The sequence below is a fragment of the Thunnus thynnus genome, chromosome 6, assembly GCF_963924715.1.
Source record: "Thunnus thynnus chromosome 6, fThuThy2.1, whole genome shotgun sequence".
In the NCBI taxonomy this organism is placed as follows: domain Eukaryota; kingdom Metazoa; phylum Chordata; class Actinopteri; order Scombriformes; family Scombridae; genus Thunnus; species Thunnus thynnus.
The window spans coordinates 11234601-11254942 of NC_089522.1; the positions used below are offsets into that span (position 1 = coordinate 11234601).

The 20342-nt window shown below is 39.8% G+C and overlaps 1 protein-coding gene across 2 annotated transcripts in view; it reads left to right on the top strand.

The window, feature by feature from the left end:
- The first annotated feature begins 2476 nt into the window (after window positions 1-2476).
- The window catches only part of mgll (monoglyceride lipase), a 39961-nt gene continuing 22095 nt past the window's right edge, over window positions 2477-20342 (top strand). The window contains exons 1-3 of one of the 2 annotated variants that reach the window (XM_067591675.1): window positions 2477-2610; window positions 4487-4622; window positions 18905-19011. In XM_067591675.1, coding sequence (XP_067447776.1) covers window positions 4495-4622; window positions 18905-19011 — 235 coding nt within the window. In that variant the 5' untranslated portion in view covers window positions 2477-2610; window positions 4487-4494. Of the gene's footprint in view, window positions 2611-4272; window positions 4623-18904; window positions 19012-20342 lie in introns of those variants that run through there. The other variant, XM_067591674.1, reaches the window with a different exon arrangement.

Sequence of the window (20342 nt, forward strand, 5' to 3'; positions counted from 1 at the left end):
AGAGCTCTCTGCTCTACTACTATAAAGACTGGGGTAACTGTGTTTCAGTTCATTTTAATTCAGGACACTCATGTAGACATTTTTTCCAGTTTATACATGTACATAACATGTCTCAACAATGGATTCCAGTTTTCTCCTTCACTTTCATGTTTACTGTTTGTTTCATTTTTAGAGAAAATGACACGTGCTGTATTTTTCTGAGCGTGTGTCTGTGCAGTAAGCAGTTAAAGAAGTGGGAAGAAATTACTCGCTGGTATTCAACCACAAAGATCTACAACCGCAACAATCCTCTACTAACTAAAACCAGGTATAATGAGTCATTGTTTATTGGAATGAGAACACTCTGAATCATATGAAGTGGAAACAAAACAAATTGATTTTCCAGTAAAGGCTTTCATTAAATATCTTTTATGTTTTTTTTAGCACAAAACAGCCTCCTGATGTCCATGGATTCACATAAAGAGTCCAAAAACACAAGACCATTATATCTCTCTAAGAGACTAAATAAACCAAAGCATGTAGTTTGCTCAAACACTCAAAACGACCAGTGTTTACATTTTACTGACATTTATATTTTACTGACAAGGACCTTTTGTGGCCATGTGAAAAATAGACATGCTGTAAGGAGTATTTTAAAGCTCTCTGGGGGTAAAAGTTTCAAGAGTGTTATACCTGTAACCCAATCCAAACGTGAAGTCACTGTGTATTAATTACATGACTACAGCAAGATGAGACATTAAACCAATAGAGATTTACTAGAAGTGTACCGTGGGAACCAAACTGTAAATCGAGCACTACTAGTAGGCTAACTAAGAATATGGCAAATACACTCTGTCAAGAAAAGAACAAAACGTCATCATGTGCGAATATAAACTCAAAAATGTTCCTGTAATAATAGTAATAATAATAAATTCGATTTAAGCGCCTTACATGTAACCCAAGGACACACATACAAACAAAAGCTATGTTAAGTGTTGTAGCAATGATCACTAAGTCCATGAATGTGACTCAAAGGAAAGCATGTAGATGATGAAAAGTATTGGTCTGAGGATTGAGCCTTGGGGTACCCCTTGGTTGAAGGGTTGGATTTAGAGTCCCCAGTTTTAGCACATTGCTTTCTATCAGCAAGATAAGAACAGAACCAGGAAAGGGGGGGACCAGTAAAGACAGGATACATGGTCATGTGTGTGAGTAAAATACTATGGCAGATGACGCAGCCGAGAGTTCAAGTTGACTAAGAATGTTAACAAGACCTGAACCGGCTGCAGTGAGGAGGTTTCTGTACTGTGATAGATCCAGTGTATGACCTTTTTCTTGTGGGGCTTTCAACATGTGGGGGGTTATTAAAACAGTCCAATAAAGATAGGAAGTAAGCGACAAATTAACAACACGTGTAGTCCACATGAATATCAGAGTGCCCTAACAGCAGTGGAGATGGAGACATATATAGAGCAAACAGACAGAAGCAGTTCTGGTAGCTTTGACAAGAAGGTAGTTGAGGGTTCGGGTTTACAGTAAATAAGAACAACTTGGAGAGTTTAGTGAATCAGTAGTTAGCAGATAATCTGTTATGAACTTGATTTATACATAACTGGTTATGTAGTGTTTCTTCTTGAACAAAATCAATGGATTTTATCTGCATATGTCTTGGAAACGTAGAGAAAGGTCATTCAGTTCCTGACTCATACGTAGAGTTTGGCTTACTGATTAGATTCTTAATAATGTAGAGAGAACAGTAGAGGTTAAATGTCTATGACAGGTGTTGTTGACAATGCAGTTGCAAGTGCTAATACGTTGTTTATAAATTAATGAATACACTTTTTGGTCCAGATGCCCTGCAGCCATTTTCCAGAAAATGAGTCTATTGGACGGATCTCGACCTATGAATTAAAGGACTAGTAGAGCAAGTTTCCTGCTGGAGCGGGATTTTCCACAACCTGGCAATCCAAAAGTTGTTCGTATAGATGGTTCATAACTCATCTATAAAACTTGTTATTAGTAAAGGATTTATCAACTATCGTTAAAGCCATTAATTATAGCTTATAAGCCCTATGAGAAAGCAGTACCCATTTGGGTAATGGTGATGTGTAATGGAAAAAACAATATCACCATACAAGTATGACTAGATCGGAAAACACTATCATTCATAGTAGATATGTCTCATCTGGTGAAAGCTTTAGAGAGGCTGATCCACACAGCATGCCTTTAATATGAAAAATATCAGTTGGTCTGGTAAGAAATACGAACCATGTGGACTCAAACATGCTGGGTTTTTTTTCTCTTTACAGTAAATGAGGCTCAACAGAAGGGGCGAGAGAAGAGCTGTATCTCCGCCTCTGGGGAAACGTGTAATGTGTAGTGTGTGTAAGTGAGAGAGAGAGAGAGAGAGAGAGAGAAAGGGAGACACAGGGTGTGTGCGAGAGAGAGAGAGAGAGAGAGAGAGGGTGTGTGTGTATGTGTGTGAATACTTATTTAGTTTCTCACCAAACGTCGCTGACTGCATTCTTCTCTTGGCGGGTGGCGAGAGCAGAGCATCAGAGAGAGAGACCAACAGTGGAAGCAGAGAGTCCGAGAAGAAGCTGAAACTTCCCTGCAGACGCTCCTGCGCAGGTTGGTTTCATCTCTGTGATGTTCCTGTAATATTCTTATAATAGTCGTGTAGAGACTAAGTGCGTGTCCGCGGCGCTCAGTTTAACTAGAATAACATTGTTGTAGCTTTTGGTTTTGGAATATAACTTATTGTTTTGTACGGATATCCGCACATGCATGAAGCATCTTCACTCATCTTCCTCCATTCATCATTTTTCATAAAACCCGCAGACCTTGATGATGATGTTACTGTGTTACAGCGCGTCTCCCACTATTACAGGCACTTAAATGGATAACAGCGGTCAAAGCAGATCAATCGGTTCATTCAAGGCTATAATGTCAATTTAATTATAGAGACACTTGTCGATTGCGTTGCTCTTATTCTGTAAACGGAAGCATACAAGAGAGCAATATCAGCCTGGTGGCCAGCTCTGTCTTTCCCTGCATGAAGGTGGTGATGTTGAAGTCCTGTGAAGGTATGAATGCTGCTGAGATGAAAACAAGAAGGGGGGCACACACACACACACACATGCCACTGGAGCAGTTTCTTATAATTCATGCACAAGTTTTAGTGATAAAGATTATTTCCGCGTGTGTGATGATGCGCATGATTCAGAGTTATTCATGTGCTCTGTTATGATATAATTCAGCTGTCATATGCAGCTGAAATGAGCCATAATTCTCCGTGCAGAATTGGCTGACAGCCATGGTCAACATGGTGTAAATGATTGAAATCACATTAGGTAGGCTGTAAAATGTTTCAAGAAAGAAGCACGGTCAAGCTTTTCTGTAATAATCACCGACATGCAGCCATAAATCACTTATCACTGCCTAATTATCACTAAGCTTACAGGCTGTCAGGTCACTAAACCTGAAAGACGAAACCCGATCACCTCAGGAAATAGCTTGACACCGCAGGGCTATTTTTACTATCAGCGTTATACACACACACACACACACACACACACCTTCTTTGTAATGCTGTGCATACCATTAACACTATGTAGATATTCTGTGCATCCAGTCGGACCTGATGATAGAGAGAGAGAGAGAGAGAGAGAGAGAGAGAGAGAGAGAGAGAGAGAGAGAGAGAGATGCTTCAGGGTTGCAGGAGAAACTGAAGTGCATCAGTTTATCTTTTGAGATGATTCTGTTTGTATGTGTAGAGAACTGGAGAGAGACTGTTTATATATGCAGGTGTATTATATGCTTCGGCAATGATAATGTTTATCAGCTCTGTGTTTGTATGCTGCATCCGGACAAGTGTGCACGCGAGCATGCGTGTGTGAGTGAGAGAGAGGTATTTATTTTTCTAAAACGATAAAGAAATAAAATAAAATAAATACATCTTTTTAATTAGCTCATTCAAATGAAATCTGCCAAATTTTTACATTTTTCATCCTTAAAAGGATTTCATCCTTATTATTTCTAATATTATTTCTAATAATATTATTTGCCAATAAAGCAAATTTGAATTACAGAGAGAGAGAGCGAGAGAGAGAGAGAGAGAGAGAGAGAGAGAGAGAGAGAGAGAGACCTTGTGGAAAACAGAGCATATGGTCTCGTGACGTAACACCGGTCGTTGCGGACGCTCTCATAACATTGTGTGTGTGTGTGTGTGTGTGTGTGTGTGTGTGTGTGTGTGTGTGTGTGTGTGTGTGTGTGTGTGTGTGTGTGTGGCAGCTCAGGACTAGATCCGGGCCGGCATATCCTCACTTACATTACACTAACCCTCTGATCTCCGGCGCGTGCCTTAAACACGCACCAAAACAAACACACACACACTAATAAGCAATGAACGCTGTGACCGCCGCCACCTGCCTTCTCGTTGCCGGCTTCAGCTGCTACCTCTACGGCAGCGATGTGTTGTTATCGCTGCTCCGTGTCTCTGTTGCAGACTCCTCCATGCCCGAGCCGACAACTGCTCCGCGGCGGAGCCCGCAGGGAGTCCCCTACACCGACCTGCAGCACATCGTCAACGCCGACGGACTGCACCTGTTCTGCCGCTACTGGGAGCCCGCAGATGCGCCAAGGTCAGTAGAGAAAGGAGGCGGAAAAATAGCGGAAAAAGTATCTCTGTTTCACTCTCAGCTGTCCCACTGCGTGTGTGTGTGTGTATAGGCTATAGTATTCTATGTGTGTGAGATGCAGTATATACTAAAGAAAGCAGATGGGTTAATTTCTAAGTAGCCTACTGTTTAAAATTATGAGATCTGTGTCGTTGACAGTAACCCCATTCACATGGTTGTTTTCAGTCCTTGAGTCACATGACGACTTAGTTTCTTGTGAGGTCCTGCATGTTAATGTTTAAGCATGTGTGTGTGTGTGTGTGTGTGTGTGTGTGTGTGTGTGTGTGTGTGTGTGCTCTGTCCAGCTGTAATAAAAGTACACACACAGTGGAGGTAGTTAGTCTACATTGTCTCATATCCTGACTTAAATGCAAAAGCAAATCAGCAGAATCATTTATTGTTGTCTTAATCTTAACATGGGGGCACATTATGAGGAGAACATTGACAGACATGTAGCCTATTGTGTTTAAGAGCTGTAACTCAGTAACCCAACAGTTATAAATGCAGATGTAGAAGTTTGGCTTTGGTCCATGCTTATAACAATAAATCATCTTCACATCCAGGGAGTTTATCGTAAATCATATTAAGGTCCTTGCCTGAGTCCTTATTTAAGGAATCGCTTTGCTTCATCATAAATGTGACAGGAAAGCATCAAAAGGTTGAAATAAAACACATAAACAAGAAATGAAACAAAATAAAACCAGTCTATTGTAAATATGGACAATTTAGTCTCATTCTGTGACCTCAGCTCGTTAAAAACATTATAATTATGTTAATCTCCCCAGTGGCCTACCAGATGCACCAGTGACTCATTCTGGGTCATGACCTCATTAAAAAAAGACCCAGGACCAGTTCATCCCACTAAACAATTTGAAACCTAACATGTAGTTATCATATCAGACTGTGCTCATTGTCATAAAAAGTAGATTTTACTCCAATTGGAGATGCTCTTCACACTCCACCATTGAGAACTTTTGATCAGCTTTTGAACTGGAGGGGACGACAATATGCAGACTGTGGCCTTGACTAGGACCCAGTTTATAAAAATCGTAAAATGTTGAAGTCAGGACATATATGTAACAGCCCGAGAAGATCGCAAACTGTACCACAAAGAGGCTCCAATGTGGAGTACAGTATGTTTCTTCAGTCTGAGCTGCAGTGCAACTTAACAACATTTTGTGTGTTTGGCTCTCTTTGCAGTGCAACCAGGGAAACAAAAATCAAAACAAATCCACACATGTGACTGAAATGTAGGAACACATGAGTAGACGGATGAATATGAGCATCAGTTCTGAGTCACGTCAAGTCAAGTCAATTTTATTTATACAGCACCAAATCCCAACAGAAGTTATCTCAGGGCACTTTTCATATAGAGCAGGCCAAGATCGTACTCTTTACAGAGACCCAATATTCCCCCATGAGCAAGCTCTTGGCAACAGCGGTAAGGAAGAACTCCCCTTTAACAGGAAGAAACCTCGAGCAGAACCAGGCTCTGGGTGGGCGGCCATCTGCCTCGACTGGCTGGGTTGAGAGAGAAAGAGAGAGAAAGGGAGGAGAGAGAGCATAGCACAGTGCAAGTCACGCATAGAGATGGATAGTAATAATAATAATAAGACTAATAATATTAATAGTAGCAGTGGGTGTTGAGCGGGATGATGGTGGGGGAGTGTGGTTTCCAAGGATGATGCAACACTTGCTATGAAATGTCAGCATCTGTCTCCTCATAGCCATGCATACTTGTGTTTTTGAGGTTGTTTTCTGCTTACTTTCTCAACCCCAATGAACAGCATCATAGTTCATTTGCAAAAGGCCCTGAGATCGTGACTCATCAGGCATTCTGGTGTGTGAAAGAGAGCTGTCTCCTGGCCAAAAACACATCAAACACAACTAGTGTGTCCAGTTTATAAAAAATGCCACTTCTGACACGTTTAATAGAGGCATTTTCCACAGTCTGCTGTCAGAGGCCCCTTTGCTATGCGTTCTGCCTTTTTAAGTCCTCTGCACCCTGCCCTCTCTACACATGTGGCTGTGGCAGAGTATGAAACACAGATGTCACACTTCAGACGTGATTACAAGCCACATAGTTGTAGCAGTGTGAGCGTGTAAGAGCACAGAAGGAAAGAGAGGTGACAGAAATTAGAGGCCCATTAAACATCTGCAGTCAAGATATTACTGCACACTGTATTTGTACACGCATGTGCTTGTATACATGTTCGTAGATATATCTGTGATGTGAGTGGTGTTGTTTTTGTGTTAGTAGGTTGGAATGAACGTGTGTGACAGCTCTACATTCGATCATAACAAAGTCTAAAAATGTTCGCTACGGCTCTAGCCAATAGCAGCAATAAACCACACAGCAAAATAGCAAATGCAATACCACAGCAATCCCTCTGCAAAACATGTTTTTGGAAGTAAAAGGCTGAAACACTGGAGGCTTAATATAGCTCCTGATCCTTCTGTGTTGGAACTGTTTTAGAGCTGAGGCTTTGGGTGGCTTATATAAGAGCTTTCTGAATGACGGCCAGCCAGTGACAATGCTAAAAATGCATGCAGTCATGGCGGAGAGGCATGCAAGAGTCTGTGAAATGTTGTGTATTGTGGTGTGTATACTGGTTGACCTATACGGGTTTATAAAGGCTGATATGGTGATATTTGTGTACTGATATCAGATATTTTGTGTGTGCAGTGTAGCCAAAAATGTATTTTTATACATACCTCAGCATTTACTCTTTCATAAACCTTAACACACTGAAGCCCAGACTAATGAAATTCTTTTAGCTGAGCTAGCAGCTCCTTAAGTAGCTTTATTGTAGGTTTTATAGGCTGATTAAACAGAAGTTATTTAACAAAATCACACCCACAACTGCAACATATCAGGAGGGGGGCTGAATGAATTGAATGAAAAATATTGAACAGCCATTTGAGGAGTGAAAAACAAACTAATTGAATTGAACTGAGAGCCAATATCAGACCAGTACATCCCAAAACCGATGTATTGGTCGAGGTGACACACAGGATGTTATCAGACTGTAAAATTGCTGAGCAAGTGTCACTTAAGGAGACACTCTGGCCTGTTGTCTATCGTACAGCCTACACTTTATCAGGAAAGAAATTCTCTGATACACACCTCCTGTTTTAACACAAAGTGTCACCACAGTCTGATGTTTCGCAGTAAAAGAGGTTTCTGTGTTCTGGTTGGATGGAGCCTCTAGACTCACAGCTACCCACTCACTGCAGGAGTCAGATTAGTAATTCAACACAACGTGACACCAAATTCATAAAATCTGGGGCTCTGTACTGTAGATGCAGCTTAGCCAGAAGCATATAATATTATAAGTATTTAAGTTTAAACGTGGTTATAGCCATTGGTATGAATAGGCATTAGGAAATACAAGTGCTTAGCACACACGGTTGATACTTGTTATATCTTTAACACGCTATAATTTATGGAAGGATTATCTGATTTTGGGTTATTTTTGAAAACATCTACTTTCAAGTTCATTCATCTTCAGCCAGTACAGGAGCAGCCGGTGCATCGATAAGCTTCAAAACTTCAGACAAGAGATTTGATGTTTGACAGTTTATTCAAACAGCAGCCCAAAAAGTCTTGTAGTGATGCATAGTTATGAATTGAATATATGCTATTATGGTAATGTATGATAATGAAGTGACTTCTGATAATATCTCACTATTGGTTGTAAGTGACATGGTTGGTGAGGACCCAAAAACAAACCAATATAGGGCTTCAACTATCAATTATGTGTTTTATTTAGCATTTCTTATCAGTCTGTCAAATATTTTCTCTGTTGATCAATTAATCTTTTGGTAAACAAAATGCTAGAAAATAATACAAATCCTAATTTCCTAAAGCCCAAGCTCCAAGGTTTTGTCCCAAAACAAGCATATCTCCTGTTAAAACATGAAGGTTTTCAGTTTCCCAACACAGAAGACAAAGAAAGCCTGCACATCCTTACAGTTAAGATGCTGGAACTGGTGACTGCTTTGAACTTTTGCTTGAAAAAATGGCTTGAACGATTTATTGATTATGAAAATAGCTGCAGATTAAGCCGGAGCCTCTGCTTGAACATTTCTCATCGTAAAGTGAAAGGGCTTAGTTGAAAGTCTCTTAGTCTTTTAATATGTTCATACAGAGTCTGATCTGACTCTACAGCTGCTACGTCTATGCAGTATTTCTTCTTCTGCACAGTTTTTTTTTTTATCACTGTGGTGTTTTACATTATCATTGCTACTATTGTTTACATCTTCTCCTTCTTCGTCTTCCACTTTTTCTACTTTTTCCTCGCTATGACATCATCAACACCATCTTCAACACCGTCTTTGCCATCATCATCAACACCACTAAAGCTGCGATGTGACGTACTGTAACCATGGTGACTGTCAGCAGTTTGAGATTGGTGGGCCTATATTTATTGACTCAACCACCTTCATCAGAAGGCCAGACAGTTTATTGCACAAGATGTTTGTTTAGCACAAAAGTGGAAATTAAGCAGACTGGTTAACAGTAAATCTCACACTGAGCGGATGGGAAAGACCCCCTTTATGACCTTTGTGTAAAAACACCAGGAGGTTTGATGACTTTGGTTGATGTTTATGTCTGCAGCTACATGAACTGATGCTGAAAAAAGTTCCAAGTAGCGATGGAAAGCATCATCAGCCAGCTAGTTTGCTTGCTCTGTCGATGCTTTTAACAGAAATCCAACCATCAGTCGGCCATCCTGGGTTATTTCAGAAAACATGTATTGTTGGTTTAATAGTAAACTGTCAAATACTGTCAAATTCTAATTTGGGAATCAATAAATCTGTAGCCAGTGGACCAAAGCTTCCCAAACACTCCACGATGGCCACTTTGCAGCTGTTAATTAATAGTTAAATAATGTTAAATATCTGATTATACCTGATGCAGATAGATGAGAAAACAGTGTAGCAACAGCAGGTCGATGCTGTTGATGGATTAAAAAGTAACTCAGTGGCCTGCTTTGTGCTGTAGCTGTACGTACAAAAAGAACGTTTTTAGGACAAATATCGACCAGGCGTCCATAAGTCTCAATGTCCTTCGAGGACAGCGATGACATCAACAAAGATCAGTAAAACTCACATATGCTGAGTGTGCAAAACATCCACACAGATTTCCTGATATTGATTTTGGTTGTTAAACTCACTTTTTGTACAGTTTTGGCCTCAGATGCATCAGAGTTCTCCTTTCATCTTCTCTCTAAAGTAGAATTTTTTTGTTTAAACTGGGAAATTGGAAATTTTTAATCGGAAATTGGAATATATGCTGTCACATACTTCATATGTGCAGTACTACTTTATGGATTTTATGTAGCTTCTCTCATGTTTTTTAATGTTGTAAAACATATCAGAAGTCAACTGTCATATTAAATGAGGTTCAACACTTTTCATGTGGATGTTAATGTTTTCATAGAATGAGCATGACATTGTTGGCAGGGAAGGAAACTATTTCTGTGACCTGGTAAATTTTCCCTTCAAACACAAACTTCTTCACAGACAAACACTTCTGTCAAAGATAAAAACCTTTGCAGCATTTTTACCTTGTTTGCTTCCTCTTCTTCAGCAGTAAAACTTGCAAAAATGTGGTAACACATCATTATCTTTATTATAAATATATTCTGGTGGGATGAGAATGAGATGGGGTCAAAGGTCACAGACTCCTGAAAGACCCTTTCACTAGAACCAGGAAGTAGGTGAAAGGTGCCGGGGGTGGAGGGGTGGAGGGGCACCGACAATGATTGACAGCCCTTCCGTTAACTGGGGCTTTGAACCCACATGGAGACCAGTGCACCGGCCATACCTGTGTTTAAATAAAGAACGTAATGCTCGACTTTGCATACAGCTGACAGTCATAAACTCACACAGCTTGTGTAAATGGGTCATGCTGTTATCAGTGTTTTCATTGATGGTGTCTGGGTGAGTTTCCTTCCCTGATTGTGCTTCTGCTGTCAGACTATTTAATTTCCCTGCTGCTTGCTGCCACTGTTACGCTTGTCAGTGGAGGATACTTTACTAAGATAAAAGCTTATAATGGCTCCTATCATGATTGTGCCGGAGGGCAAATTTTGGCTGAGTAATGCAGTGAATAATATATCAGGGCCACTTATATTTCCATAAAATTCACTGAGTAAGTGATTCCAGGTAGCAGCTGTGATCACTTACTGTTATTTAATATGAAATGTTTCATAGTCAGTTTTTAATTTTCATTCCACTGATGCTCGTATTCACAGTGACTTAACGATTATATTAATATTGTAACAATAAAGCTAAAATAGCTGTGTTAAATATGAGGATATATTAAATTTGATCTGACGATGCCAATGGGAAAAGTGGTTGCAACAGTACTGTAAGTGGTGATAAGATACATTGGAAAAAAATACAAAAAGGGTTTTCAAACATAAAAAGCTACAAAAGCAGAAAATGTGTAAAAAGGTTGGATTTACCAAGGAAGTGTTGGTGCATAACAAATAAATTGAAATATATTCCTGAAATATTCAATCCCTAAAAACAGTAGATGATCAAAAAAGGCCTAAAAACTGTATACTGTATGATCGCCAGTAGAAAGTTTGAGTGTACATAATTTGCATCCTTTTCAACGGAAGAAAGTGTGCAATGTGCTTGTGACGACATGTAGGTTGAGGCAACACAGTGTTCCTCTCTGGTCAGTTTTGCATTGGATGATAAGTTTGCAGTATCAGTTAGTTTCAAATTTCCAGAGCAACAGTTTGAGCTATGAGGGAGGCATCGAAACCTACTTTGCATGAATACTTGTTCACTTGACTGCTGTCAGAGGTACCCTCACACTTAGTTTCCTGTTTAACGTTTCACAACAGATGCAGATGGTTGTGTCATAATTGCTGTACAGTTTCAAGTCATTTATGGCAGTTGCACCATAAATTAAATGTCCTTTAGCTCCATTGTATTGATACTGCTCTCTGCAAAGAAGAGAAAAACATGTCCTTTTTGTATTTTAGGTGAACTGATGAAATGAGTTTCACTGAGGCCTTTCACTGGACAAAAACATTGTGTCTCTTTGGTTTAGCTTTTGTAAATCACGGGTGTAAACTTTCCTGCTGTGGCTGCCTGCTGTCTGTCTGCTTCCATTTCTCTCCACACAGCAATTTCCTCCACCTTTCTCTTGTGTGTTTTTTTTCTGCACAGCACACACTCATACACTTTCTGTATCAACTCTCCCATTTCTTGCTTTCTTTTCCCAACCAGTTTGTCACACTTCTTCCCTCTATTAGACTCCATCTCATTTTCCACCAGTCACATTGTTCGTCTCTGTCATATCAGAACCAAAATCAAAGTCACAGGGTGTGTTGAACAGTACTGAAATGTTGTGAATTAAGCCGAATGCAAAGACAACGCAATCTGTTCTTCATGTCCAATTTCAGGTTAATACTGAACATAATTACATATAGCAGTGCAATATGCATCATATCCTAAATATATGTATTTATTTGAAGTTCAGTCACTGTACTTCCACTTCCGTGGTGTCGTCCTGATACATTTTCAAATTCAGCAAGCTGGTCATGCTGTTTTTTTTTTTTAAATTTTGGTTTTAAAGTCTTCAAAAGCTGCTAAATTTGGCTTTTCAAAGGCCACTGATGTCCTATTTCCTCACTCCTCTCTTTATTCTCTTTTCCTTTCATCTTTGGCTCTATATTTCTATACCCCTATAAATGTACATTGACTGAGTCTGCAGCACTTAACATCATTGATGTGGTCTCACACACACACACACACAAATGCACACACACACCGTAAATCACATCCTTTGGGCAGCTCTTCAAAGAAAGCTCAGCAATTTGGAGTTCTTTTTTCCTACGTTCACTTGCACTGTGATACACACGAGATTAGAGTATAGGAACACACACACATACACGTAGGCACACACACACACACACACACACACACACTCACACACACACACACACCAAGTTCTGAGCAGTCTAAATCCATTAATCAGATTAACATGCCAGTGCTCGGTCATTGTCTCATCTTCTGGCTCCTGCTCAATCTGGACACCAGTGTTAATTTAACACTGCAGTATGTTTATATATATTATATTATATTAAACACTGAAAATTTAATAGTTTTAAATGTCAAATAAAATGTTACAGAAAAATCCAAACTAGTAAACAGTGGAAAGTTTGATGTGGCTTTGGGTGAACTGTGTTTATAACTATGTACAAGTGTTGATTTAACACCGTGTTAGTGTTTAGGAATCTGGTCTAACCCGGAGTAGTTAAGGAGGCACACACACAGATGTTCTCAGTTATTGTGCCTGCTTAAACTTCGTCCTGCTCAAACTGATGCAACAAAACAGGGGAGTCGGGGGTTTGTATGAGCTTTATTTATAGCGGACATTTTGACTTAGCATAGCAGGAAAAGCACAGGTGTTACTAATACCAGTAACGATGACTCTGTTCTATTCAAGTGTCCCAGTAAGTGACAGTGTGATAGTGAACCAGCATGCACAATACCAAGACCCTGAAACTGAAGCAGCTAAATGGAATTCAGCCATCATTAATTTTATAATTTACACCTGTGCTTTTCCTGCTGTCATGCTACATGCGTACGCTTACACAGTCCCGATGCTGCGTTCACCTCATGTTGACTTGTCAGTAAGTGTTCATCAGACAATTCAAGATGCAGGTTGCTGGATATGTATGTTTCTTCATCAGGGTGTTGCAGAATGCTACGTGCTTAGCTACTGTAACATCAGCTCTGTCAGAGGTACCACCAGAGCTGACATGCTCCTTCTTAGATGTCAGTGTAAAGATAGTGATGATAACATATAGCAAGATGAAGAAAGTAAGCACAGTTACAACAGGTATAATGATTGCACAGCTTAGTAATTGTCTCCTTTTTGGTGGCTTGACAAACTAACTAGCTATATTAGAAAGTAAGAGAAACTATGCAAACAGGATTACTATTTTAAACCTTTACTAGAGAAGAATTTATTCACTGAATGAATAATTCTACTATTGCTACATTGGTTAAATTAGAGTATACATAGTTACACTTTAGGGGAACTTTAACTGTCTATGTTTTTTTCTTTTCGGGGACTAGCCCACTTTAGTTTCTATATTTTCTGCTAAGTCATTACACTTCTCACCATTGTTTGCTTGTAACCCTGGTGATTAAAGACAGGGCGATGAGTGGAAAACAGTGTCATGTTAGGTTGTTCCTCATTTTAAATGTAAACATCTGTGACCATTAGTTGGATGCCTAAAATACTTAAAATTTGGAACCTAATGTACAATACACAGTTTAAAGTGCAGAATTGAAAGCAGTTGGCAGGTTTGTGAGTTCCTAAATAATCTTTGAGTAGCCAGTCAGCATTGTATTAAGGGGATTAGGATTTTGGCTTTGTTTTGGGCCTGTGGTTGTTTAGAATAGCTCTGAGCAGAGCCAGAGGGAGGACTAAAACTCTCCCTCTCGCTCTCTCTGAGTGTTTTAATAAGGCTGGTTATAAGCCATGTTGTTCCAGCAACTGAAACAGTGTGGGAGACAAGTGGGTCTCCAGTTCCCATGAGAGATGAGAGAGAAAGATGAACAGAGGGAATAGAGATAATGAGAAAGAGAGATGGAAAGCCTCTTTTCTTATTGGAAGATTAAAGTACTTCAGCAGAATACACAAAAAAGTCAATACATCTTTTAACAGAGAATAATCATGCAAGTGATAACACAAAGTTAGCCTTTAGGGGTAATGGGCAACACCATAAGATTAAGATCAGCTGTGCAGCTGCTCCCACTTCCACTTTCAAAATTGTTTAAACAGAATATATCTAGTGCTGAAATTTTAATTCATTTTTTTTATAGTAGATCAACAGGTAAGTAATCCAAAACTGTTTTTATAACTGCTCAAATGTTAAGTCATTTATTTCTATGTCTGGGTTTTGGTCTGTGAGTTGAAAAAAAGTAATTTTAAGATGCCACCTTTGGTTCTAGGAAAGTAAGATGGACATTTTCCAGATTTTTATAGACTAAACTATCGCTTGATTAATCAAAAACCCAAAGATTGATAAATAATTAAAACAATTATTAATTGAACTCCTGTATACAGCATTTCTGCACAATATACAGGCACAAGACTTTTTGAGGGTGTTTGTTGGGATATTCGTACGTCTTTCACTCCACATCAGTCCCACCCCCACTAGACCATGATTGGTCAAAGCCACTTTGTCTTCAAATGGAAGTAAGTATCAGCCTCACAGCTCTTGTGAACTCAGTTTCCTCTACAAGACTTTAGTCTAGAAAACATCCACTAAGAATCAACTGAGTCTGACAGCAAGAAGCCAAACCAATCGTGGAAGTAAGCAAAGTGGTGTAGATAATGATGTCACTCACAAACTCTTTAACCTTTCGAAACTTGTGAGCAATTATTCAAACGAGTAGATGTTCAAGATACTGCAGCAGCATGGCTTGTCTTTAGCCTGAAGAAGCCGATTTCAGTGGAAAGTTTAAGAGACATTTGACATTTTCATAGCTGCCATGTTAAAATGTCTTTTTGCAGAGCTGTCTCTTAGGGAGTAGTGCATTTGTCCACTCGAGTAAAGGAAGAGTTCATATTGATGTCTGAGTAAAAGGGGGGAAGTGTCAGAATGTCACAGCCTATTGAACGAACACTTCATGTCCCGAGCAAATGCCTCTTGAGCTTTACCAGACCACTTTTAGCAAAGTGGAAATAGTGGGCTGGCTTTGCACGGCTGAGCCAGCACACTGTTGATGCCTGAATATTGTCACTGGTCTGCAGATGCCTGTAGCTGAATGAATGCATCTGTTAAAATGAGATTTCTGGGTAATTAAATCCTTGAAACTTCCTAAAATACAGACTTCATATCTCCTAGTGGTAGCTGTCACCAGATGTATTGCATTTGTTTGCTTTTTTTTTTCCTCTTGATATTATTCAGACGTACTTGCATCTGAAACTGAATTAGACAAGAGGAAATAAAGTTGGAGCAAAAACTGAGTGAGAAGAAAAAAGAGAGATTAGCAAGAAGACCACAGAGTTATTTAGAGGAATGATGGATGGAGAGAATCTTACAGAAAGAAAGATAGCAAATTACAAATACCACATTACGACTCTGGCTTTCAGCGGAGTGTGCGGCCTGTTGTTCACTGTACAGTCGTCTTTACAATGAACCCAGATTAGCCCCATTAATCTCCTGCTGCCCCTCGGCATGTGTGTTAAAAACTATTATGCCTATACAAAGACAGCCATTCACACACACACACACACACTGTACGGTAGCACACACACGGATATACATGCATACACACACTCACACACTTGTTCTATGCCAACAAGTGCAGAGGAAGTCTCAGCCTGAGGCAATGGCTTTCTAAAAGGAGGGAAAGAGCGAATGAAATCAGAGTAATTTGCTAATGAACCTGGTGAACAGCTACTGTTATTCTACTCTTCCCCCCCCCCCACCGCCACATCCCACCACCCGCACTCCACCACACACTCACTTTCTCCCTGTTTCACTCAGTTCCCTTTTTCTCCGTCGCTGAATACACTGGGGCTAATTGTCTGCTGCTGCTGCTGATTGAAGCTCTCACAGGCTTCTCAGCACTGCTGCTACTTAGAGAAAGAACACTGGAGCGTTTCAGAGCTTCTCCGCTGCTTAATATGCACTGATAGAAGAAGGCAAAACCTTAAAAAACCTTGTCTCAGAGTGGTGGAGACTGTAAAATTAGCAAAAGTTACTTCTTTCTGCGTAAACATAAAGTTAAACTCACATTTTGCATCATACATGTCATACCTCCTTAAAGGTATAGTACAGTACGCAGGGTGTGAGGTCGGGACTCATAGCGTAGCGACCAGGTTACATTGCTGTCTCCATTTCTCTCCTCTGCTCTGCTCTGCTCTCTGTCTCTGTGTCATGGATGTATAAAGAGCTGTAGGTCTGTGTGTGTCTGCTTGACCGAGGGGCGGGGCTGAGCTACACACACGCAGAGCAGAGAGGCCACAGCGGACAGGATGAACCTCTGTATTCACACAAAATCTGGCAATGTGGCACCTTCCCGTAGGGTTGTGCGGAGGTGTTGGCATGTTAATTTGAGCTTTAGAACGTAACCACCATGAAACAATCAGAAAATAACGTTTTACTTATCTGATTCATGGCTTTGTTCTGGCCAGCACTCATCACTCTCTTCATTCACTCCCACTGCTCTCTCTCTTTCTCTGTCGTTCTCTGTCTCTCGTTGAGCCAGAGAGGAGGGCCCAACCGACAAATCCTGCATAATATACCTTTAACCTCATCTTTATCCACTCCTCTGAGACTGAGTGGATTTAATAGGTGAAATTAACAAGGGATTATCCTGTTAGCTTTTACATAATAAGTCTATCATGTGAAAAAAGAAAAAAAAAAGCCTGTTTTTGACACTTCTTGGTTTTAGCTTCATCTGTCAAATTCTAAGATGCGTGTCTGACAAATCATGAATTACATGGTTTCAAACAGTCTCATTTGTTTAGGTGCCTCAAGGTAAAGGTAGACAAAGACTTAATTGTCCAAATGGCCAGCCACAATGGCTACTTGGCTGTCATCATTAATTGAAAATTTAATTTCCAGTATTACATATCACAGAACAGGCATACTGGCAAGACTGACACACAATAAAAAATCATTCATACATGTATAAGTACTGTATTGTAATGTGTATAAGCTTTATGTACAGCTTCATGTCATTTACTTAGTTTCTTATTTTGTTGTATTCATTATTTTTAAAAGTTCTTCATCTGTTTCCTGCCTTTTACGACAGTTTCTTGGAATTTTGTAACATGTGAATTTGCCCTCTGGGGATCAATAAAGTCTTCACTTATAAACTAAGTAATCATGATTGCAATAAAAATCCTCATCATAGCATCGTATCTACCAAAATATCAGGATGAAAACATCACAAATAGCCACATAATCATATCTGATGTTGACTGATCTGTAACAGACGCATTATATAACATTAAAAAAATATGATATGATGAACTTTAAGTATCCACATCTGTTTAATATTCTGAGTAAAAGCAGATGTTTGCAAGTTCAATAAACAGAATGTCTCCATCAGCAGGGTTGAGGCAAGCAAAATATTTTCCTATGAAACATAAAACATAGCTATTGTATATCAGAAAACCCAGCCCCCCAAAAATGCAGTAAAATGAGTAACACGCCATGCCATTTATCTGAGAAATGAATTCCCAGCACATTTTACTGCATAAATTCCTCATCAACGAAATGGTTCTGCCTCAAACCAGCACATTTCAATTTGAAATGTTTATTTCCGTGCAGCTCACTTGAGTAAATACATTATAAATCACTTTTTTAAGAAAACACTTTGATGGAAATTGAATCTGCTGTCCTGAAGAAATATTTTGTATACAATCTTCTTTCTGTTTAATGTTTTAATGGATACTCTTAGAAAACCAAACCATAGTTTCCATAAATCAGAAAACTGAATATTCCATGAAAAGACATCAGGAATGTCAGGGCTGTTTTTTGTGTATTTACGGGTCACATTGTGTTTTACTGGATTCCCTCAGTGTCTGTTTTGACGGTTTCGGACGGTGCATGGCTGTGTTGAGGCAGATAGACGGACAGATGGATGATAGCTGCTATCTCTGACAACACAGGCTGTCTAGCTCTCCTTCCCTGTCTTTCTCTGCCCATCTTTGTCTCCCTTTTTTTTTCTACTATCCTGCCTCCTACTTATCTCTGTCTCTCACACATAAACACACATACAGTCAAAGGAAAGCAATGACGCACAGATACTGTATATAGGCATACTTTACATGTTGAAAATGAGTGCAAACACAAAACTCCAAAACAGCCTAAACTGCAAACATTGAGGCATTTTCAGATTATGATCACATTGGATGTTGACATACATTTCTGCTTTAAGCTCCTCTTCACCTCATCAGTTCCTCCATCTCCCTGGCCCCCATCCTTGTCTCTTTCACATCCAAACAAAGTCCCGGTGCTGAGGGAGAGAAATGTACAAGATCTATCTGAAATGGAATAGTTTGATTAATCAAGGAGGCAAATGTTTGCATTTTTCTCCATGGGAGTGCTCACAAATGCAAACATTTGCTGTTTGTTTGTCTGTGTGTGTGTGTGTGTGAAAGACATACAGAGAGAAATAGGCCATGTGAAGGTCTGTGTTTATTAACACTTGATTTATTATTTTTCTTTCTCCTCTTCTCTCAGGGCTCTGGTGTTCATTGCCCACGGGGCCGGGGAGCACTGTGGGCCATACGATGAAATTGCACAGAGACTGAAGGAACTGTCCTTGCTGGTGTTTGCACACGACCACGGTGAGTCACAAACACACTCACATTACAGTACTTTAATGCATGTATACATCTACACCTACACTCATGTTCATCAGTAGCTCACATACTGAATAGCTTGCGCGTATCTTCAAAGAAAACCTATCACTCTCCACCTCTCTCTCCTTCTGATAACACTCTTCGTTGAGTGAACTAAGCCTGTTAGATTGGGCTCGGTGGTACATTGCTCTATTGTTCTGCCGCGGTGCCTTTGTTTGTGTGCGCTTTAAATGCACTGTCAAGGAAAACATTGTGCTTGCAAAGTGACACTTCTGGCTGTGTTCCAGTTTCAGTGAAACTCTCTCCTGCTGGTTGAGCTCAGACAAGAGACAGACCAGCCACACAGTTAACTGTGTTTTAGGCCTTTAGCTGATTCTAATTACCAGGACGAATAACCATGAGCAGGCTCAGCATCTCGCACAAGGTCACATCAGGTCAAGTTTAATTGTATAATTCCAATATCATACAGTGTCTCAGTAGGCTTTAAGGGATCACACAGCAGACTAGGTCCAAGATGTCAAAGACAAAGAAAGACACCACCCGAGTCCTTAATACATTAAAGGAAAAAGTGGAGGAAACACTACCAGAGATCCACCTTCCTCAGAGAGCTGGAGGGACAATAGCAGGAACAAGAGGGAAACTAACTATGACAAAAATGAACAGAGAGTTGTAACTGAAAGTTGTATGATTATAATAAAACAATCAACACACATTGATGTTGTACAGCTATTCTTCATTTTCAAAACTATACCTGCTTTTCTACTGCCTGTGCACCCAATCAGTTGATTACAGTAAAGTTTGAAAATCAACTTAAGAAAACTGTTCTTGGTGGTGCATTAAAGGACAGTCCAACATCCAACATTTGAGGCTCTGCTGCCAAAAAACTTTGCATTCATACATTTATTACCATCAATAAAAGGATGAAAGGAATTGTTGTCATCAAACGGTTGAGCTAGCCACGCTAGCAGAGCGGCTCTATGGATGGCACCGTCAGTCACAAAGACTGAAACGTCTCCACAAATATCGGATGGATTGCCACATAATGTTGTTCAAACATTCATGTACCTGGATGGATCCTACTGACTTTAGTGATCCCCTGATTTTTCCCTTTAGTGTGAGGTTGACATTTGTAGTTTTGACTGAATATCTACACCAACTGGATGGATGAAATTTGGTACTGACGTTCATGTCCACCTCAAGATGAATTGCAATAATTTGATCTGGACTTTTCATTTAGCCCCAACATCAGCTGAACCTGATAAACATTGTGGTCTACCTGCTAAACATCAGCATGTTAGCACTGTCATTGTGAGCGT